Below are 22885 nucleotides of genomic sequence, written 5' to 3'. Positions count from 1 at the left end.
TAACATGTAAAACAAACTGTATTAAATCATGCCATATTTAAAATATGTTTATTATAAAATAACATGAAATAAAGTATTTATTTATCTCATTGAACTATGACATTAATTGTGTTATTCTTTTTAATTAAGGCAACTTCGTTACGTCATTTTCAGGAATCATTACAATTACACAACGTGTATCTTCTATACACAACAGCTCTTATACCAAAATGGTACTGAGCAGCATAAACCATTTAGATGAACATTAAATTAGAATAATAATGGTGTTGGTCATTTTTATGGTTATAAGGATATTCCATTGATTACATTATTTTGGTATCTTTTACACATTTAGATTTCAATTCAACAACAACATGTTTAGTTTCATTATAGTAGTATGTGACAAATGGGTGGGTCTTTATACATTGTGCCTTGTAAATAGAATGTGTCCTAAATTAGTTTACATTTGCATACATCCTTCACCGCCATGTTCACTCACTATTGCATCCATCACCGGTCCGGCAGTACCCCGCTCCGCCGCTGGATGGCGTTTGTAAACATCGTGACGGCAGCGTTTTGCAGTGGTGGAGAAGAACGTGTACGTCATTTTCATAATGGCGGAGGCTGGTTGAGGAGGAGTGTGTGTAAGTGAAGCGCCGCCGTAATCGTTTAAGCTACATTGCCCGTAATACGTGCACGGTGCCCGAAAATGGCCCTGAACCCCAACGCGGTGGGGAGAAGGGACTCAGAAAGTACCGCGACGGACGAAATGCAGCTGGAGGGAGGCGAAGCCTTGAAGAAATCAGCCGCCACCTCGGCCACAGCCAACCAAAATGGCGATCAGCCTGGATGTGGAGACGGTGTAATGCCCGAGAAAGAAGCCCCTGAGCGGCGCAGGAGCGTGCAGGCAGATGCCCGGAGCTTTGGCAGTTCTGCCTTGCAAGGCCAGAGACCGAGCGAAGAGCTGCCACGGAAGAATTTCCAAATCCCGAGGAAGATAAGAGAACGGAAAGGTGGTGCCATATCGCTGCTATTTTGAACAGAGCCTGTCCTGTCTTTCATAATTCTGATGCTGCATGTTGCTAGCCTGCTAGCTAGCTGGATGGCCTCGCTAGTTTTACTAGTTTAACTTAATGTCCACGGGTTAAGATTAAACCAACGACGTAGTATGTAAGCTATCGGACAGTCTGGACTAATGTAGCGTGAGTTGCTTTAGCAGAGCTAGCTTTGGTGGTCCAACCCAGGTTACAGCAGTTGGCTACATGTCCCTTGAAGGCTCCTGAAAGCAACACACTGCCCGTTTGAAAGACCACCTTGTTTGGCCGTTACCTTTTTCGTGGGACTATAGAGTTTGTTGCAGCCATCACCTGACAACATGTTGGTGTCATATTGACCTCGGTGAAGGGCATGAATAATCCACCCCACCCAACTTCTAAAAAAGGTTTTCACAATACCAATAAGTAGGGCTGCCCACCAGCTTGCTGTCACTTGTGTATCAGAGCATCCTTCTTACACCTTCACCTCACAGTACAATACAACGACACTGGCCCCATCATGTCTCAAAAAGGAGGTAGCAGAGTGGTTGTTACAAACCTTGCTGTCATACATCACTTGTTTGTGTATATGCAAAGTTGAGCTGAAGTTGCTAGACTAGAGCCTTTATTAACCAGCCACGCTTGCAATATCTGGTCAACTCATCAAGGTTCATATGTAAAGCAAAAATAATGTAATTATTTTTGGTAATCTTAAATGTGAGACAGACCTGGCTGTGTGCATCTCCAGATTTTAGTCAGTCAGCGTGTTTCCTCACCTGAAATATTTATCACTTCTTGTTACCCCACAGCTTGAGTGAGGCTGACACTGCTCCGTCCAGTATTTAGCAAGTGCTTGTTCTCTTCTTTATATGTTTTTGGATTTATAAAATAAACCTTTTTGTAAACACAGACAGAAGCTAGGTTTCGTCACGTGTTGGTTGATATAAGAGATTCCTACTTACTGCTGATCAGTGTTCAGCTTATTCCTTAAAGGACAACTCGGTAATCTATTCTAGTCAGCTGGCTTTAGCACATGGGAAGTAGAGGCAGCTGGGTCAGTGCAACCCCAGTGAGATTCACTTAATGCACACTAAGAGACTTTCTGATAATAACTGAAGTCTTAACACAGGTCACATGTATCCTCTTCTCGTGTAAGAAAGATATATTGGTACCCTATACATGAGGATGATTGTCAGCTTGATGTTGCCGTCTCCTGTGGATTGAGTTTAAGTGTTGGAATGCTTTACTACTACTCTGCACATTTCTAATGCACTGATCTCCTCTCTGTGTGCAGGCTTGTACCAGTTCCTGCCCCCTGACAGCCGGGAGTTTGAAGACCTTGTGAAGATCTTCTCCTCGTTTTACCTCGACTCCTCATCACGAGGAACCTTCTCCTACTGCAAGGCAAGGCTCATTCACAATGAGCTGCTGGAGAAGGAGGTAGGTCAAAGTCTTCCTGTGCCGCAAAATGTCTCTACACACATTCAGTCTTTACGGCTTAGCTGGTCAAACGACTGTTCTCGTGGCTCACATGGCAGAATAGAGATCATGCTGAGGCCCGGCTGTAATAAAATGTGATCTTTACAAGTTACACATTCTACCAGTCATGCATGTTAAGGTTTGCTGTATTTCATTGGCTGTCTGCTCCATGTTTTGTGCCAGTTCATCGAGAAGCGGAGAGAGATGAAGCAGGAGGGGCGGACGGAACCAGAGCTGATCGAGTCATACTGCTTCCTTTTCCCAGACAAATCCAAGGTAATAATAATGGACGTGGTCATGATGGTTTAAAATGATGTTTTCTCATTGTGCATGATTCTGAGCTCTTCTTGTTCTCTTGTTTGTGTAGCTCCAGTGGATCTGTGAGAAGGGTCTGTCGGTGGGACACTCCAGGATTACTACACTAGGAAACAATTCAACGGGTGAGTTAGTCTCTGGCCTGTTGTTTCCTCAAAGGGAGACAGTATTGTTTTTGATTAGATGTTCTTTATGTCATGTTATTGTTTTAGCACTGACGGCGGTATTTGTTTCCTATTTCAATATATTTCATTTGTTAGCCAATTGATAAGCAGCTACGGTTCTTTGTTTGTTGTGACCTGATTAATTTACAACCTTACGTGCTATATCAACAGCTGGGAATGGCTCTTAAATATAAAAAATATATCACTTTAATTTTGGTTCATCGCTGACGAATGTTTTGTCCTCTCAACGTATCACCATGTAATTGACGTGATTATTATGGTTTTGAGTGTACAAAAATGATACTTTAATGCATTACTGGTGGAGTGTGATTATGATGCTGTTCCTCTAATCCAGTTATTCTGTCGTTGTAGGTGTTTATGTCTCAAAATATTCTGATCTGTTACAAATCAATCCCTTCGAAGTGGGCTCGTCTGGAGACATAATCATTTTCAAAGTCATGAGGGTATGTCTACCACTCTATTTTCATGTTGTGCTGTTGACAGATTTCTTATTCCCGTGGGATCTTAAGCTCACCAGTCTGTTTTGTCTCTCAGGGCCGAATAAAGCACATCCATGAGAACATGCCTAAGAACGCTATGGAACCGAATCAAAAGTTTGACTCTCACTTGTCCAAAAGTGCCAATAGAGTTACGTCTTTGCTGTCTTACAGGGCTTTTGAGCTCACACAGGTAAGCGAGAGTTCTTTGTTATTTTACTTTATGTTTTGTATTTTCAAATTAAGTTACTTTATGTCATGGACAGAATTGGTTAATAACACATATTTCTTGTTGTCTTTTAGCAATATTTTTTTGAGTTTGCATTCGATGAGATCAAGGCACGACCCCGGCACGTGTGCCCCTACGCTGTGGTTTCCTTTCAGTACAAAGGCAAGGAGGCTGCAGCAACTCCTATGACTTCACACAGGTGCGTATCTTCTGCCCATCTCCGCTGCTAGTGCACTGAAACTGTACTTTGAACATTTAAAATATATTATTAACCAGCACTTATTAAAACTATTACTTAGTTGTTTATCTAGGCCCTTTTTTTGTTTTATGTATATATGTTACACTGTGGGACTGGGGGAAACGGTATCTCGAGATTTCTGGATGTATAACACATAATAGTAATTTTGACAATAAAGCTGACTTTGAAGTGATGACACTTGGCAGTACCTCCCGGCAACTGGGGAGGTTTTCATAGTGTTGTGTGTTTTGTAATGACCCTGTTTTTTCATTTCTTTTAACAGGTTCAACACCATTTCACCTGAAGGAAGGCGAGGTAAAACTATTTTAAATCGTACTTATTTGATAAATATTGAATAAAATGAAAAAGCCTATATGTGTGACGCACCCTCAAAATGGTCCAAATTCAACGACTTTCCGGAGAAGAGATTCTGTAAAAACAAAAAAGAGCGGGGATTTCAGGGATATTCCAGCAGTTCCCTTCTCTCTGCATCTTGTCTGACCTCTGACCTTTGCTGTTGCTCCTGTTGCAGGGAAAAGCTGCTACACTGTGTGGAGTGGTGTACTGGTGAACAAGGGCCAGGAGTTATTCCCAATCTGTTTACGATCCTCCTCGCGCTCCTACCTCCCTTACAAACTGTGAGTCAACCTTTAGTCTCTAACATCATTCTGTGTAGCTCTAAATGACCTTCACAGTGCTATTAGAATGTCCACTGTTAATTATTAAAGACCCCTTTTTGCATAAAACCCCTCTATGTGCTTACATAACACTGCCAAGAGGAGGTTAAAATGAATGTGTGCAATGAAAAGACCGTTTTTGTGTGGATTTTGTTATGATTTGCTATTTCAAATCTGTTTTCTCCCCTGAAGGCCTGAGAAGCTGTCGCTGAGTCGAGGTATGCAGCTGGAGCAGGTGAAGCGAAAGATCCCCTCTGTGCTTTTTTCTTGGGACACTTACAGCGCATCACGGGAAGGTCAGTCCGAACTGCACATGTGAATATCTCATAATGAAATGCTAGGACAATGCCCTGGTGATGCAGGATGCAATGGATTACTTGAATTTGAATTCATTAAGCTATTCTAAATGCATACGCTGCATTTTGTATTACCGAAACAGCTACTTAACTTAATCAATGTATATGATTGACTGAGCATGCAGAAAACTACTTCTTTAGAGGACTTATGGGTCTGCTGTTTATTTGAAGTTGCTTTTCTTGGTCCGCAGTGATGAGGTGTGGGATGTCCTGCAGCCTGTTCGATGTGACTGACGGAAAAGGAAAACCAACCAATGGCAACTTGGCAGCGCTGGTCCACAAACTGGAGAGGGACAGGATGGTGAGTCACCCTAAAGGGAAACAAAAAAGATACAAAATCCCAGTTTACCAACTCAATAAACTTGGGTCCAAATTGAATTCAAAGAATCAGGATGTCCAGATTCAACCATAGTATCTTCCTTCGAATCCTCCTTATTTCACAATCTGATAAAGCACACAGAAATAAAGGAATCAACAATTTGTACACACTGTTGCATTGAACATAATCATTCAATGTAATAAAAGTAGATTTTGTTCAATAAACAGTTATTTTCCCCAATAAACAAGACAATTATCCAGGTAAAAACATCTCTTCTGTTTTTCTTTTACTTTATCTAGTCAGGTTGTAGTGCGCACTAGACAAATAAAACCTGTCAAGCACCAAACTGGTGTTATGATAGCTCACATTATCTGATAATGATACACCCCGGTGCTTCTGACTGCAGTGTTGCCTCTCCTCATTCAGGTGCTGGTGAAGTCCTTGTTTGACAGGGGCTTTCTGTTCCTGTTGTCCTCATCGCAGATGGTGGAGTCCAAAGGTGCCAAAAAGCTTTTACTCTCCTCTCATAATTCTCTGTGTCAGTAAAACACCTACTTGATTCCTTCGGTCGGTGAGGGTTCAGCTTTGAAACAAGTTGCTGTTTGTTTTGCAGAGCGGCGGGGGCGCGTTGAGAAGAACCTGCAAGCATTATTCATCTTTCAGGAGTCAAGGATGGTTGTCAAGTATTGTAAGTATTGTTCACACTAGGCATGCTCCGATCGATCGGTCACCCATCGAGATCGGCCGATACTCACTCTCTACCGATCGATCGGTGCTCTCTAAACATGCCGATCGCGAGAGCCGATCGCATGACGTAAAATACATGACACTTTTCTCTGTGTGCGGCAAAACAAGCTCGCCAAAATGGCTTCAGCGGTCTGGCATTATTTTAAGGTGTCCGAAAAAGACAGTAAAATAGTGGTATGCAACGTGTGTGAAGCAGAAATCCTGCAGCTCCGCCCGCCGGACCGGTAAGCGCAGCGAAACACACACACAGGGAGAACCAGACCGCAGTTCATTTCCTCATATTCCAAACGAGAAATTACGGTAGCAAATCACCCGGTTCTTTACGACCAGAACTATTAACGGGATACAAACCGGAGGAACCAGGCCTGGAGGGAGGTGGCAGAGACAGTGGGGGAAACTGGTAGGTTTTCGCCTGTTTGGGGAGTTTATATATATATATATATATATATATATTGCTCGCATAAAATCTGGGCAAAAAATTCCCACGCCTTCAGACACGCCCAGCTCCAAGATTTTCAAGATTTTTGAAAAGCTGCCGTGTGGAAGTACCGTAAGAGTTAGACCTAACACACTTACCTATTTTATCTACCTCTGGAACAAGCTAAACTAGTTATTATAAATATATGTATTCTTCATTGTCGGGTCACTCAATACTGGATCAGTGAGCTGCATGAGATACTGACAGGCTGTCAGGAGAGGGAGAGAGGGGGGAGAGAGAGAGGAAAAGAGAGCGCTTCCGCTAATTTCTCCCGTGTTATTATCCAAAGTGAATGTAAACTTGAATAATGTACATCATTTGAATGTAATAATTAAGTTGATTGTTGTTTGTGGAAGCTCCAGTGAATGAGCCCCATTAACTGAGTTTTAAACATCACTTTAAATGGAAGATTTAAAGTGATTTAAAGTTTAAATCTTCCATTTAGGCCCCGCCCACTCGATCAGATCGGCGATCGGTATCGGCCGATACTGATTCCGGCGATCGGCCCCGAAATTGGCGATCGGAGCATCCCTAGTTCACACCATCCGTTCCTAGTCTAACCCTGACCAGCAGTGGCCGAATCTGCATGAAGCTCCCCACTTCAATGTTTTAATGGCAAATAGAGAATATTTGGATAAGACAAGCGCATATATTTACTGAATGACAAAATTACATAAAAAACGAGTTGTGATGTTTCCATGTGACAACCCCAACTCCTGTAATGAAGCTCCTGTCTCTTACACATTTAATAGTGCAGATAAAGTATTTTAGCTGACACTAACTTATGTGTACTCCATTGTAGCATCCAGACTGTGCGAGCCAGAGACGCCGGAGCCCAAGCCTGCTACCGTGTCCTCGATGGAACCTTTCGTCCCCGCTCTGCACTACGCACTGTTCAAGCTGCGGCCCAACCCTGGCAAGGACCTGAGCTCTGGGGTGGAGCGCCAGGCCACAGACTACCTAACTCGTATGGAATCAGGCACGGTGCGGCCCTTCATTCCGCCCGAATACAAACAAAACGTGGACGAAAGGACCAACCCGCTCCAAGTGCCCAGACCCAAATTTAACATGGAAGCCGTGCTGCATTCTTACGTCAAAAACCCCGCAAACTCGATTTTACCTCTGAACAAAATGAAGGACATCCGTGAAAGGATACAGCACCCAACACCCATCCCCATCCCCACACCTGCCCCGGCCCCGGCCCCGGCCCCGGCCCCGGCCCCGGCCCCAGTGGAATACAGCCCCGTTTCCGACTGGGGCGGCTCGGACAGGGGCTCAGACCGGGCAGAGAGACCCGCAGAGAGGCTGCCCACGGAGAAGCCTCCTCCAGAGAGGCCCGCACACGAGAAGCCCCCCCCGGACAGCAGCAAGCGGAGACAGGGGTTGGCCCATTCTAACGGGGCCCAGCCGCAGCCCAAGACGAACATTGAGACCCCGGCTCAGGCCCCTCAGAAGTTGAAGCTTTCCCACAATGAGTACGATAAGGACAAGATGAAACAGTTGCTCAAGCTGATCCAGCTTCATAAGAAGGCACTTCCCCACAAGGAACGGGGAGAGGACGCCAACAGTCTAAAGAGGAAGTTTGAGGGAGAGGAGATGGGGGGCATGAACAAACACCAACGCACAGACCCGCATAGCAACGGGGAACCAAGCAGAGGTGAGGATGGATGCCTGCAGCTCTCTCTCTGGCTATATTTAAATTGTGTAATTTAATTTCCCGATAATTTCCACCTACTGCCTCGAACGTAATAATAATAATGAATATTATATTAGTTTCACAACACTGTCTGAGTTCTGAGTAATTGCATTGTAAACTAAAAACAACATCCCAATCGGCACCATATCGACATGGAGCCAGTGTATAGGATTACAAATTACTTTATGATTGCTTACATTTTTAAATGTCAAGCATGTTCGGGGCTCATCCAGGTATCTGTTAATATACTGGTGTGCCAGTTCATCAACTGCTGCCACAATTGTAGAGTTAAGTTCATCAGAAGCTGAAAAGCTTCCTCTGAATTCAGGTAGTTTCACTTCCTACATCTAGAGTAACATTTAAACATTTTATAATAATGCATATCTATCTTCAAGTATTCTGTAATATGTACAGAACAGCTTTAATTGTGAAAGTCTACAATACTTTCTTACACACTAATATTGCAAATGTCTCTAACTAATTGTGTGCACCCTGCTAGGAGCCACAGCAGATGAGATCGTTGATGAGGGCGGGCAGAGTGACAATCTGACAGCAGTGATGGAGAGCATGGGCATCTATGACACGGACCTGAGGGCCCATGGCAACGCAAACCCCACGGCAGTCAACGACACTCAGCGTCTGCTCAAGATCCTCCTGGCCACTCTCAACAAAGCCATGGCTCAGGGTGCGATGGCGGTGCCGCCAAACCCCGGGGAACCATCGACGGGTTCAGGGAGGGCGGAGCCTGCCATCCCTGAGCCGGACCTCACCAAACTAAATGAGCCTGTACCTCAGACGAACTACACAGAGGTGAAATATGAACAGCTGTTTTATTACAGAATAATTCCACCATGAAATCAACCTTTTTGGGAGCCTAAAAATATGTTTTCTTTCTTTTTAGGAGGACATGGACTGTAGCCCTGGTAGTCCACTCAGCCTCGGATCCCCAACAGAGCAAGCTCACACCTCAGGCAACCCAACATGGGTTCCCCCCGCTAATGAAGGTACCTCAGAGCTGTCACTTTACACAGACCTTTCTGGACATATTTAGATCTGATTCATCACTGTGACACGTTTACTGTCTTCTCTCCTTACAGACAAAGCACAGCCTTTTCCTGAGCCAAAGCCCGAGCCTAAGCCTGAGCCAGTATCTGTGACGATGGCAGACAGCTACCCAGAGCCCAAGACCCCCGCAGCGGTGGAAGTAAAAAAGGCGGTCGCACCCCCCACGGTACCAGTCGTAGAGGAAGTTCCCTTCAGGCCCTCCATCAGCCTGGACACCATACTCAACCAGGAGATTCACAGTCTCACCTCTAACATCAAAAACATCATGCAGACTCAGCACATTTGCTATTCTTCGCGGCTCTCCCCGAGGTTGCTCCCTCGCCACAGCTGGCTGCCCAACAGCTGCTTCTCCGACTTTGTCATACCCTACGTCTCGCCCGTCCCCACTCAAGGGGAGGTCAAAGCACTGTGTGAGAAGATGGACAAGCTGATCCCCAGCCCACCTGCTCCCCCCAAAGTCACTTCTCCACCTCCCGCAGTCACAACATCTAATCTTACCACACCACCCCCCACCCCCGTACAGACTCCTAAAAGTAAAGCAGACCCCTCCCTGTCAAAAAGCACCCCCTCCTCTCACGGTGGTAAAACGGGCACTGTCAAAGGATCCGCTAAGTCTAAATCAGAAGGCTTGTCGGGAAAGGTTAAGGGAGAGCTCTATTCTCCCTCTCAGGTCACACCAGACTCTCCAGAGCTGAAGACCCATAAAAAGGACCCTCCTTCTGGGAGTGGGCCGGGCCTGCTGGCTGGCAGCCTCATCGGTCAGCTGAAGCCTGAGGTGTTCAGCAGCCTGGTGGAGATCTTTAAGGACGTCACCAAGAATACGGTCAAATTCTACATCTACTCCGGGGACGAGGGGGACGAGAGTTCCGTCTGCAAGGAAATCAAGGTACAAAACAAGGGCTCAATGTGGTTTTGAAAGTGAAGAACTGGGGGGTATACTACGAAGCAGGATTTTCGCTTAGCCGGCTAAATTCAGGGAAAACTCTGGGTTTCCGGTCCTACGAAGCTGGTTCTCTTTTTAGCAGGCTAGATCTCCATGGTAACTTATGCTTAGCGGCTAACCTGGTCGGGACCAGGTTAGGTTGCAGGCTAAGAGCTCAACTCAGTGAAAGCACCGCCTGCTGACCAATCAGAGCTCAGTGTGCGGAGTTTAAAGCGATCAAGTCATATTACAGGAGAAAGGAAATACAGAAAAGCTGCCATTGCAGGAAAGACGGCCGGCAAAAATCACCAACTGTGTGAACGTGAAAATGAATAGAATATCACCTCCATCTTCAGAGCAATCTGACTATTATAACATTAGCGTTAAGAAAGCTTACTTAAATATCTGCCACAACATAAGTACACTGAGTGCAGACGTCGACGTGTCCCATTATCATTCATATCACATATCACTTCATAATGTATCATATATCTCCTTATCTGAGTCAGCTGAGCCGTATCTGGCCGTGCAACACTCAGTGTCACATACTGTATGCAGAAGTATTATTTTAAGCAACACATTAAGTTGACGAAACACTCGAGACAAATGTAATTGAAGTCAGATCGTGTTTTAGACGGGGCAGTGATATCATAAACCTGTTAATGGACGCATTCAAACACTTTTTCTTTTGCCAGCTGTGTTCACCTTGCAGGTGCAGCTATGTGGCTTTTATCCTGGATCAAGTGTTTAAGTCATGGATGTTTAAAGTTTAACTTCTTCATTTTTGACTAGTATTAAAGTTCACTTTTCATTAAGGAAGTATGACGCTGTGCTGTCAGTGCGCTTCTCCATGTTTGCGATTGGTCGAATGCTCCAGATACCACCCCTTTCATGTGAACGCGCACCTAACTAGATAGGACACGGCTGGCTTGAGCGATCCACTTGATAACCAGCGTCGTAGGACCGTTTAGCGAGAGCGCGTATGTTTTGGATTAGGCCAACCGGCTAACTCAAACATATCCAGGTTAGGTTGAACCAGCTTCGTAGTACAGGCCCCTGTTCATGGTTATTTATAATCTTTGGGATTGTGTTGTGCTTTAAATGTTTGTCAATAAATGTCAGTCTCTCAGAGTTCCTAGAACCTTTCACAATGGTGTTTTGTAATAATTCAAAACCAAAATATTTATGAGTTTATAAGTACAACTCAAAAACATTCCTCACAGACCGACAGCAGGAATGTGAGAGGTTACACTCTCTCCTCTTTGCCACTATGTGTTCCGTGCCCCTGAGCTCATCCTGTATCTGGCAGACAAGTCTGTATGTGAGTTGAAAGAGAGAAGGACTTGTTCATCTGTCTGTCTTTAACAATTACGTCTCTCCTGTCTGTCACAAAGGACTACTTGAAGAGTCTCGGCAACAGCGAGTGCAGCCCGCAGACGTTTCTGGAAAACAGCAGCAGCTTAGATAAGCTCCTCATCATCATTCAGAACGAGGACATCGCTGCACACGTGCACAAGGTACGATCACCTCCTGTCTCTATCCTCATCTCATGGCCCCAGCTGATCCACACAGTGATCAAACTTTAATATTAGCATCCTAATTGAATTCAACATCTGCTGCAGAGTATTGTTTTTCTTAACTGGCTGCTGGCTGACTTTAATTATTCTATAGGGTTCTATGCGCACACTTTGAAGACAATATGCACATGTATATATTTAGATATACATACATTCAATACAAATGTAATAAAATAACTTTGAGTTCACCTTTTCATTCTGCAGATCCCAGCACTGGTGTCTTTGAAGAAGTTGCCCTCAGTGAGCTTCGCTGGAGTCGACACTCTGGACGATGTCAAGAACCACACTTATAACGAGCTGTTTGTGACCGGAGGCTTCATGGTGTCTGATGAGTTCGTCCTCAACCCTGACCTTATCACGCAGGGTAAGTTTGACTTTTCTGTGTGGGAAGTGTGCGAGTTCATGGAAATGTTTGGATGAAATATAAATGTTTTCTGATATATCCTTGGCCTAGGTATAAAAAATAGATAAAACGACAAGTATTCCATGCAAAACCAGCACACCCAAAGCCAATAGAACACACATTTGTAATCACCCTATCAATATCAGTGTGTCAAGTTTCAGCCTTCTCTGCAAATTCTTCCATCCAATAGGGGAAAACATCCGAAAGCTGTGTCTCCAAGATTAGGTTTTACTACAGGAACTTAAAGTGTAAGCCAGTCCTGAGAGTATATGTTATAGGTCTAATTACTTAACCGTTGGAATGGCAATAAAGAAAGGGGTAAATGTTAACTTGAAAGCTTATGTGGCTTGTTTTTTCCAGATCGTTTGCAGGGGCTGCTGAAGTTCTTGGAAGAGCAGAGCACCCCTGAACACCCCTGGCAGTGGAAGGTGCACTGCAAGTCCCAGAAGAAGCTTAAAGAACTGGCGAGGTGACTACCTAAAATGCATTATTAATAATAGATGGAGAAAATGTTTCTTTTGACAGACATATGTCAGTCGCCTAATCGTTGCAGCTGTAATTCAAATCAAATAAAAAAAATTCCGTTCTCTTAAAGGTTAAATGCCAACGCCATGGGGCTGCTGAACCTCCTCACCGTGTATCAGAAGAAGCACCTGGTGGAGTTCCTCCCGTATCACGAGTGTGACACCCAGTCACGTCAGGCTCCAGACCTGGAATGCCTGATCAAGCTCCAAGCTCAGCACACACAGCAACGGCACCTTATCTTCCTCACAGGTATAATCAGCTTCATCATTATCAACTAAAGTCACATTCATCAGTCTTCTAAAAGTAGCATAAAACAACAATGTATGTTTTTTTTGTTAATTAGAAATGTTTAACTTCTTGATTAGGGATGTTGCTTTACCAGAAATTCAGTAAAAAAGAAAATATTATTTATTCAAGTTTCTTTCCAAAAACCATGTTTGACATTTGTAAATATCATGACAGACTTATAACTACCTTTGAACTGAATACAGCCTGAATGCACCATAGTGCAACTCTGTAAAACATATCTTTACCAGCTGTTAACAGCTAATGTTGACTAGCTCTCTTGCACATTTTGTTGGCATCAACTTGGCACCGCAGTATCGGTTTTCAAGACATCCCTATTCCAAATGATATAGAGGAACATGTAGATGATGTAAAAGTATTAAATGTGTGTATCGCTGTCTTTGATTCATTTTAAATTGCTGACTGAATTATTGCATCTTGTGTTTCGACAGAGAGGCCATTTGAGATGTTCCTGCAGTACTCCAGAAATGGGATTGTGATAGGGAGCATTGATGATGTTATGAGCGGTTTCCACAGTCTCATTGGCTCCATCAATCAGAATGAGCTCCCGACACCGCCCTCCACAGGTGGGTAACGTCGTCATCAGGCATACACACAAAAACCCTGGAGATTTCCTGTTGTTTTGCTGCAGTGTAATTGCTTTGCCAAATTGCCTTTTGTTCTGTTCATTTATCTCGCCTGTGAAAATATGATTGTACTGTCCAGCAGCGCTGTTAAAACACACTTTGTGCCGGTAATGCATCTATAACGCATTCCTTGATAATATCTTCCTTTTCCATTTCTCTTTCTCTGCCCTCTCCTGCTCTCCCAGTAGTAAACGCTGAGTGTGTGGAAGAGGAGGACATGTCATTAGACTCTGATGATGGTGAGTCAAACACCATATTGGATCCCTCAGAGCAGAACAAGGCAGTTCAGAGCGCTCCGCAGCCGCCCCCACCGGAGACGGAGGAGTTTCGTCCTCCGCTTCCAGACCAGCAGGCGACTCCTGATAGAACTCCAACGCTGTCTGACTACAGTGCTCTCAAGACAGCCATCTCTCAGTTCAAAGCCACCAACCAGATGGGAATAGGCTCTTCAGACATTGGCAGCTTATCCCCGGGCAGTTTTCCTGTGAATCCTCACCAGAGCTTCCTGTGTCCTTCAGCCTCGTGGTCCTCCTACACTGGCTCCTCCAGCTATGCAGCCTCCCCCGCCTACCCTGCCTCGCCCTGCAGCAGCACCCAGGAGCAGGAGTACCGGCCTGTCCCAGCTCCAGCCTCTGCCTCAGCAGGACCTCTAGCCAACCTGGCTTCCCTCCCCATGGAGGTCAGACCCCCTCCTCCACCTCACCTCATGATGCTGGGACACACGTATGGCTCGGACACCGGAGGAGCTGGGCCTTCTGGGAACTCTCCGCTCACCACCACGCAGCCCTACACAGACCACAATGACTCAGCCCAGCCGGGTTACATGACCGGCATTCCATCACATGCTGGCGGGACCCCTACGCAACAAGACAGGACACACATTGGACATGGGGAGGGTCCTTGGGGGTCAGCAGGTGCCAGCACTTTTCAGACTGCCAGCAGCCAGGGTGGGGTCACTGCTGGCCAACTGGACCCAAGCGGGCTCACTAACACTGGGGAAACCCTCGGAGGAAACACCCCTGGTAGTCAGGGGGGCAGTACTCCGGTGAATTGCACCAACAACTTTGGAGCCTCTGTGGGCTTACCCGCAATGGCCACCAGGGGGGGCTCGATGGTCAGACCGAAGCTGCCTCCACATCTAATAAGCGCTGTGGGTTATGGTTGCATCCCTGGACAGATGGACCATGGGCCCATGAGGGGGGGAATGGGTCCTGGTTCTTTAGGGGGCTATCGGGGCAGAGGACTTCCTCCAGTAGGGCTTTGGCCACGGCCTGGACGAGGACATGATCGGGGGAACGGGTCTGGAGGTGGACCCTGCTCATGGGGTTACCCAGCAGGCAGGGGGAGGGCACAGGACTACTACTCAGACTACACATACACTCACAACTATCCTCCTGAATAGACAATCATGTTTGAAGGGGCAACACAACAGCCAACCTCCAGAGACTATAAGTGCAGGCTGAATGTAAATATTTTCTTGTCAAACACATTTATTTGAATCAGTAAATAAGGATCCTGGTTTTTCTACATTAATAAAAAATGATACAGGCAGTGCAGAGTGTCCTACTGTTGTGTAAACTGTATGTACCCTCTTTCCATGTGAGCTATTTGAGACACTGTTCAAACCACTATATTTATATTTGCCAGCAAATGTTAATGGCCTTCCAGCTTCTTGGAATTTAACTTGTAATTTCTGTTTCATTCTGTAATTCCAGGTTTTGAAACGGTAAGGGGAAAGGCTGATATTTTTTTAAGGAAAAAAAAAATAATGAATGAAATTTCTTTTTTGTTGTTTCCTTTTTTTTTATTTTACATATTTGGTTGTCCAAAATTCTATTGAAATAAACAAATCAAGTTGTTTGTGTGACCAGTTTGATGACAGTGTCAAGCAAACTATTAAAAATATGAATTAGAACTGTCTTACTGTCCTTTCACTTAAACTCCATACTATATTCAGCTACCTACGATTTATGTGCTAAGCATGAGGCTGGATAATTTAACCTGAAAGAGCCCTAAACTAAAATGGGGTAATATGGAAGACAAGTCTGAGATACTAAGATTTCATCAACATATTCTAATAAGAAACGGGTCTGATTCCCAGGAGGAAGGATGTTAGTGCTCATAAAACGATTGTTGTCAAAAACCTTTCAACTCTATTAAAAACTCATTTACTGACCATGACAGAAGGCACAGTTCACTGCAGCAAAAACTATTTCACTTGAAGCTAATGTCTAGCCGAGTAAGCAGTGTGTGCAGAGCCGTTTCGAGGAAATGCAACACTTAAAAGCCTTTTGAGACCTCATGCTGAGTGCAATTCGTCCCTTAACTCTCCCACCACTGAAAGGATCATTAGGAGGGTCCTCTATTATGTGTACGTATATTGCATTGTTAACACAGTGGTGCATCTGGTGGAATGAATCACCAGAGGTCGCCATTTACTCTTAATGTGGAAAATAGGTTAACGGTTTATCTCCAGAGTCTCATTCTGGTTGTGAAATAGATGCCATGGTAACTCGGGGAAACTGCGAGAACATGCCCCCCAACCCCCATTTAATCAATTGTAGCTAAGACCCAACACACAAACACTGGTGGGTTTTCGTTCACATTCAAAGAGCTACATTTAACACCTGCAATACTTCCAACAATGCAGTGTTAGTCCACTGTGGCTGATTAGGGTTGTCATTGTCATTCTCCGAGGTGTTAATGATGGAGGAAAAAAGCATACTGATCGTTGATTTAATTACTCTACTTGCTACACTCACTGATGTGATGGGAAAATTATATGAAAACAAAAAACGTGTTAATGAAAGTAAAAAACTAAGAAAAGTAAAGCCTTAAATTAATACAATGAAGAAATATTCTGAATTATTTGTGGGTGTGGGTGTGTGGGGGGCGGGGTTAGTTGAGTATAATTTCAAGGAATCATAACCATCCATCCATCTTCTCCCGCTTATCCGTGGTCGGGTCGCGGGGGTAGCAGTTCCAACAGAGAGCCCCAAACTTTCCTTTCCCTGGCCACATCAACCAGCTCTGACTGGGGGATCCCAAGGCGCTCCCAGGCCAGCGAAGAGATATAATCCCTCCACCTGGTCCTAGGTCTACCCATGGGCGTAGGAAGCATCCTGAATGTGGGGGGGACATTTTTAACGGGGGGTGTGGGGGTCCTCCCCCACGAAAAAAAATAGATTTCCTGTATTCTGGTGCATTTTAAGGTGGTTTGATACTTTTATGTGGCTATACTAGCATGAGGAAAATGATGGGTACATTTTGTAATTTCATCCAGTAGTAAAGAAAGGAAACATATTTTATTATTAATTCAGAGCCGTCTTTGAATTAATAAAAAGCAGTTTAAATGCCGATTTTTTTGTACATTTCAGGGTTCATACACTTTTTCACCAATGATTTACAATGACTTTTCCAAGACTTCTCAATGACCTTTACCTAATTTTCCATGACCAAAAAAAAATTACCACTGAAAATGGTTTATGGAACAGGAAAATAAGGTCTGCATATGAAACATGTAGTGCCTATCTAAAACAAATCAAATAGTAGGCTTACTAGCTTCTACACGCTAACTGTAGTCAGGGAGGGAAACTCATCAGGTATGAAAAAGGTGACAAGGACCCGACCCCACGGAATATCGGCTTTAAAATTAGGAATAACAGATGATTTTAGCAGTCAGAGCAACTAAAGCAGCAGTGTCAATAATAACAGAAACGCTAAAGAGTCACATCTAATAGAAATATATAAAAGCATTTATTTTTAATTGTGTAGCAGTCAGTTTATCATTTTGGCAGCACTGTTGAGCATTTTGAAAATCTATTGTCATGCCTCTGTGCAAGGCTTAGTCTTTCTATCTGTATAGCCACTGGTGTAAAGTAACTTAGTTCATAAACTCAACAAGTACTATACGTGGGTACAATTTTGAGATACTTGTACTTTATTTAAGTATTTCAATGTTTTGCTACTGTGTACTTCTACTCCACTACAGTTCAGAGGTAAATGGTGTACTTCTACTCCTCTACAGTTCAGAGGTAAATGGTATTTAATACCTTTAGTTACTTCACAGATGTGGATTAATGATGTGAAATATAATCAAGTGTTGAATCAGACTTTAGTTCCACCTGGAGTAAATCCACAAGCTACCCTGCAGTATACAAAGTCATTCAAACTAGCTGCACCTTTGAGAACACTTTCATGATCAATCATTATAAAACATATCATATATATTATTCTGAAATGGACCAATCTGCACAACGACTACTTTTACTGTCGCTACTTTCACTATATTTTGATGAGAATACTTTTCTACTTTCACTTGAGGAACATTTTGAATGCAGGACTTTTACTGTAACAGACACTCTGGTACTTCTACTTTTACTCAAGTACAAAATCTGAGTACTTCTACTTTTACTCAAGTACAAGATCTGAGTACTATACTTTAATTAAGTACAAGATCTGAGTACTTCTACTAAAGTACAAGATCTGAGTACTGAGCACAATATCTATACGTATACCACCTCTGTTTATAGCCTATGAACAAAACTATTAGAAAACGAAGGCTAAAGCTAACGTTAGCAGATAGTGACAATGTATGCTAGCTAGCTAGCTAGCTCAACGATTCCTTAAATGATATTGCGACAGAAAAACGTTTCAGTTCACATCACGCTCTGCCGCTCTGCTCTGAATACCTGAACGGCCCGTTCTAACAGCTGTTCACCAGCGGCTCAGTCTGTGCCACAGTGACTCCACACAGTTTACGAACGCACCGTAGATAATGTAGCTGACCCTCATCCCGGAGCAGCAGAGTTCAGCCGACCCGACAGGCAGGAAGACTCTAGCACACAGCTCGCGCTTCATATATTAAAAAATAACACCATGCGCATCATGATGGCACATAACAGCTCGCGACCGCAGATTATTTCGGCGATTAGATCAAATGTAAATTATATTTGACGCAACTTTAGTTACATTTCCATGACTTTTCCAAAACTTTGAGAAAAATATTGTTTTCCATAACTTTTCCAGGGCCTGGAATTTGCATTTTGAATTTCCATGACTTTTCCAAGTTTTCAATGACCGTACGAACCCTGACATTTATATACAACAATAAATATGTGTGAGTGCATTGAGAGATATTGTTGTGGAGAGTCATTTATATATAAATCGCAAAATACATTTGTGAATCCTTCTGTGAGGATTTATTAATATTGAGACTGATCTGACTCCATACAGATGTTAAGTTCACCTAGGAATGGTATCATTGACTTAAATATTCAAATAAATGTTGCTCTTCTGTCTATATTGGTCATATGATGCCCATTGACTGAAATGTTTCCTGTTCAATATCCCCACTGATTTCCTTAACATTCTGGGATGAGAGTCCACATCACAATTGACTCTAAACTGTAATTTCCCTTTCATCACTCACTCACCTCAGCAATGAACCTCTCTCCACTGTCCCTGTGTTCTGCCTCTGACTCACTCTCAAGCACCTAGATGTCAAGAGAGGTGGTGAAGAGATCATTATTTATTGAGCAGTATACTCTTTCACATTGAATCATGAAGTCATACTGAATGTAAATACAACTGACTCTAAAGTAAGTCCCAGTCTGTGACATTGGACATTTTGAAGACTCAAAGTCCCAAGCAGTAGGTAGAATATTAGCTAGTCTATGTAATGTGCGCAGAAAATAAACAGTTAACTGAATACTGGGATGTAAATTGCCTATAAGCACTCAGTAAAACATAAACACACACAAAAAGCTTCTGAATGATAAGAAGTATAATTAAAACATAATGCACATTACCATTTTGAGAGAGAGTACCGAAGTTAAAGAACTCTAAAATAATCTCTTATCGAACTGAGGCTCCAGTCAAACACACTGACTGCGTCTCTACATGGACATCATGGTGTTTACATGAGCACAGAGAGATTGGGTTATTCATGTTCCCTGTTTACATGATAAATACTAGTAACCTGGCATTTCGATGCCTTTTCTCATCTAAACTATTCAGTATTTGTATCTCTCTATTATGAGTGACATAAAGACGAAACTCCTCTCCAGAAGTGAGACGCTTTTGCCGCCGCCGCCATCACTGTTAACTGATTCTGCTACCAGCTGAAGACTTACTTTCCTATTCTTTGAACAAAATGTTCTTATGTCCATGTTGTCTGGGGGAGAAAACATATCAAACCAAGATTGTCAGCTTTGATTTTCGCTGTATTAACAATGTCCTGAACACTTGGTGTGTGTGCGCCAATTGGGTGCTACACCAATTGGGTAGCTGCATATACCGGTATCAACAAACAGATTTGGAAAAAATGGCGACCGCCATGATTTCATCGAGTAGCGGGGACGAGGAAAACGCACCAGAAAGTCTCAAAAAGTCAAAATTATCAACACACAAACATTGTTATATGCATATTATGTCTGTGAAGCACGAAAAGGTTGATTATTTTACCAATATCACACTGCAGGTCTTCAACAACATCAACAGACTGTACACCCTCCATGACAGTGGCATTGATTTTGAAGTTACAAATACAATATTATCATATTACAATAATAATAATAATAATAATAATAATATATATATTATATATATCTATAATAATAATCTATAATAATAATAATATATATATATATATTATATATATCTATAATAATAATCTATATATATCTATAATACTAATAATAATATATATATATATATTATATATATATCTATAATAATAATCTATATCTATAATAATAATATATAATATAATATATATATATATATATCTATAATAATAATCTATATATATCTATAATAATAATCTATAATAATAATAATAATAATGTAATTCATCAAATTATTATATGATGAATGAATAAATAAATGAATCAATGGTCATTGGTATAAGTACTGCATTTTATTGATCTAAATTACTTAACGTAACAAGTTAACCTTCTTCTTGGACGCAGCTATGTATGAAATCAAGTCATGTTTATTTTAAGAGTGCATTTAACGTGTACAGGGTAACAATAACAACAGACAGACAGACAGTCTAATGGAATAATCCACGAGCTCAGCCAATGAACCTAGCGATGCGAACATGGTAGTCCAGGAATGTTGTTGTAGCTGGAGTTGGCTGATAAATGCTGCTAGCCAATGTTGATTCGATGGTCAACTCTGTTCCCAGATAGTAAAACCTCTCACAAATACCGCGTATATAACGCAAATACCTCGGACTTAGTGATGTATTAAGACATATGACAAAACATGACATAAAACAAGCATACAGCACTGTTTAGAATCCATTTGGTCTGGTTTAGATACTGTGGAGCAAGTTCAGGTGAAGTGTCCAAGGACACACCGGCTTTACAGACGCAGCAGCGGCGGGTTTCACCCCTTGATCTGATGATCATTGCACAGCGCACTGCGCCACACCGTCCATCTTCACGCCTCGAGGTCATCGAGGCGCTTTTACAAGTACACATTGGTATTATACATGTACTGTGGACAATACCCACAGGAGCAAATCCGGGTGAAGTGTCTTGCCCAAGCACACAACGGCCTGACGCAGTGGGGGCGGGAGCGGATTTCGAACTGGAGTTCTCCAGCACTCCCCCTTGATCTGATGATCGGATGATTGGATGCGCCACTGCACCACCCGTCCCGCAATTACGTGCCTAGAAGAATTGACAGGAATTTTAGCGACAAACTTTTTTTTGGTTGATAAGCATGACTCGTTCTTTTTTATGAACTAAAGATTATGTAGTTCCACTTCTGTGGAGCGGGATTTCTTTTCTAAAGGACTTTTCGAGGTTCACCTTGCGGCCTACACCTGATGAATGTAAGTCCAACATTTATCAGGCATGAAAATCACTCACCTTTCGGCGAAATTCGCCGTTTTGAATCCAAAATATGTCGTTTGTGTGATTCATGTAGATCTGCAATAAAAATATTTTTGGGGTATGGGGGGGTCTGGGACCCGGAGTAATCTGCGGCCGCGAGCTGTTATATTCTTTTTTTATATATTATAATGCAGCACGAGCTGTGTGCTCGAGTCTTCCTGCCTGTCGGCTCTGCTGCTCCGGGATGATGGTCTAGCTTCAGCAGCCACATTACCTACGGGTGCGTTCGTTAATATTAACTGTGCGGTCCGGAGTCACTGTGGCACAGACTGGACCGCTGGTGAACAGCTGTTAGAACAGGCCGTTCAGGTGTTCAGAGCAGAGCTCCCTGTCGGAGCGCAGAGCGTGATGTGCACTGAAAAGTTTTTTCTGTCGCAATATTATCGTTGTGCTAGCTAGCTAGCATACATTGTCACTATCTGCTAACGTTAGCTTTAGCCTTCGTTTTCTAATAGTTTTTTTTTCATAGGCTATAAACGGAGGTGGTATAAGTATAGATCTTGTACTTGAGTAAAAGTAGAAGCACTCAGATCTTGTACTAGAGTAAAAGTAGAAGTACTCAGATCTTGTACTTGAGTAAAAGTAGAAGTACTCAGGTCTTGTACTTGAGTAAAAGTAGAAGTACTCAGGTCTTGTACTTGAGTAAAAGTTTAGTACCAGAGTCAGAGTGTAGGAAGGAATACTCTGTTAGTAAAAGTACTGCATTCAAAATTTTCCTCAAGTAAAAGTAGAAAAGTATTCTCATCAAAATATAGTGAAAGTAGCGACAGTAAAAGTATATGATATGTTTTATATATATATATATGATATATGATATGTTTTATAATGATTGATCATGAAAGTGTTCTCAAAGCTGGTAAAGGTGCAGCTAGTTTGAATGACTTTGTATACTGCAGGGTAGCTTGCAGAGGCACGGGAAGGTATTTTGAGTGGGGGTGCTGAGGTGCTGGACTCCAGTGAACACTATTACGGGTACTGTATAGAGCACGCACAAAAGCACTCCCCACACGCAAACACATAGTACACCCACGACTGTTACAATGAAGGCTCGATAGACTTAAGACTTAAGTTAACTATCTAAACACTCAGAGAGTCCTTTAGCTCACCTGAGCCTCTCAGTCTGAGAGGAGAGGACTCTCCTCCAGCTTGTTGTGGAACCAACAGCAACAGCTCCGTATGTCCGTTAGTGCAGCTAGCTAACCAGAAGCTAACAACACGGTCCCTGCTGCTGGCACCGGTCCCTCTCTCTCCCCCCTTTCTCCCTCTCTCACACACACTAAATGCGCTATGTCCGCACACACACACACACACACACACACACACACACACACACACACACACACACACAC

The 22885-nt window shown here is 43.0% G+C and overlaps 1 protein-coding gene and 1 long non-coding RNA gene across 3 annotated transcripts; one reads left to right on the top strand and one right to left on the bottom strand.

Moving 5' to 3' along the window:
• The first annotated feature begins 587 nt into the window (after positions 1 to 587).
• Positions 588 to 15547, top strand: tasorb (transcription activation suppressor b). Of its 2 annotated transcripts, none has more exons than XM_034086870.1 (23): positions 588 to 992; positions 2308 to 2453; positions 2676 to 2768; positions 2860 to 2932; positions 3344 to 3435; positions 3527 to 3661; positions 3772 to 3896; positions 4219 to 4250; positions 4468 to 4573; positions 4805 to 4908; positions 5160 to 5269; positions 5714 to 5786; positions 5901 to 5975; positions 7315 to 8169; positions 8708 to 9018; positions 9110 to 9212; positions 9306 to 10159; positions 11590 to 11712; positions 11977 to 12136; positions 12536 to 12644; positions 12771 to 12949; positions 13438 to 13572; positions 13821 to 15547. In XM_034086870.1, exons 1-23 carry the CDS (start codon positions 689 to 691, stop codon positions 15032 to 15034), a joined length of 5511 nt encoding a protein of 1836 aa, XP_033942761.1. In that variant the 5' UTR covers positions 588 to 688; the 3' UTR covers positions 15035 to 15547. The 2 variants fall into 2 exon arrangements, with proteins under 2 accessions (XP_033942761.1, XP_033942760.1); XM_034086869.1 differs by having other exon boundaries at positions 13818 to 15547.
• Positions 5197 to 22763, bottom strand: LOC139434178 (uncharacterized). Its single transcript, XR_011643592.1, has 4 exons — positions 22643 to 22763; positions 21153 to 21311; positions 19068 to 19127; positions 5197 to 5279 (listed from the first exon to the last, which is right to left on the bottom strand). It is a non-coding gene; the product is annotated as an uncharacterized lncRNA (long non-coding RNA).
• Between the last annotated feature and the right edge of the window lie 122 nt (positions 22764 to 22885).

The sequence above is a fragment of the Pseudochaenichthys georgianus genome, chromosome 7 (assembly GCF_902827115.2).
Source record: "Pseudochaenichthys georgianus chromosome 7, fPseGeo1.2, whole genome shotgun sequence".
Classification (NCBI taxonomy): domain Eukaryota; kingdom Metazoa; phylum Chordata; class Actinopteri; order Perciformes; family Channichthyidae; genus Pseudochaenichthys; species Pseudochaenichthys georgianus.
This window is presented reverse-complemented; position numbering and strand designations above follow the sequence as displayed.

Bases quoted from the DNA above. Each gene is read 5' to 3' on its own strand.
- tasorb (XM_034086869.1), top strand. From the start codon at position 689: ATGGCCCTGAACCCCAACGCGGTGGGGAGAAGGGACTCAGAAAGTACC. The intron at 993-2,307 runs GTGGTGCCATAT...CTCTGTGTGCAG, and splicing joins GAAGATAAGAGAACGGAAAG to GCTTGTACCAGTTCCTGCCC. The intron at 13,573-13,817 runs GTGGGTAACGTC...CTGCTCTCCCAG, and splicing joins CCCGACACCGCCCTCCACAG to TAGTAAACGCTGAGTGTGTG.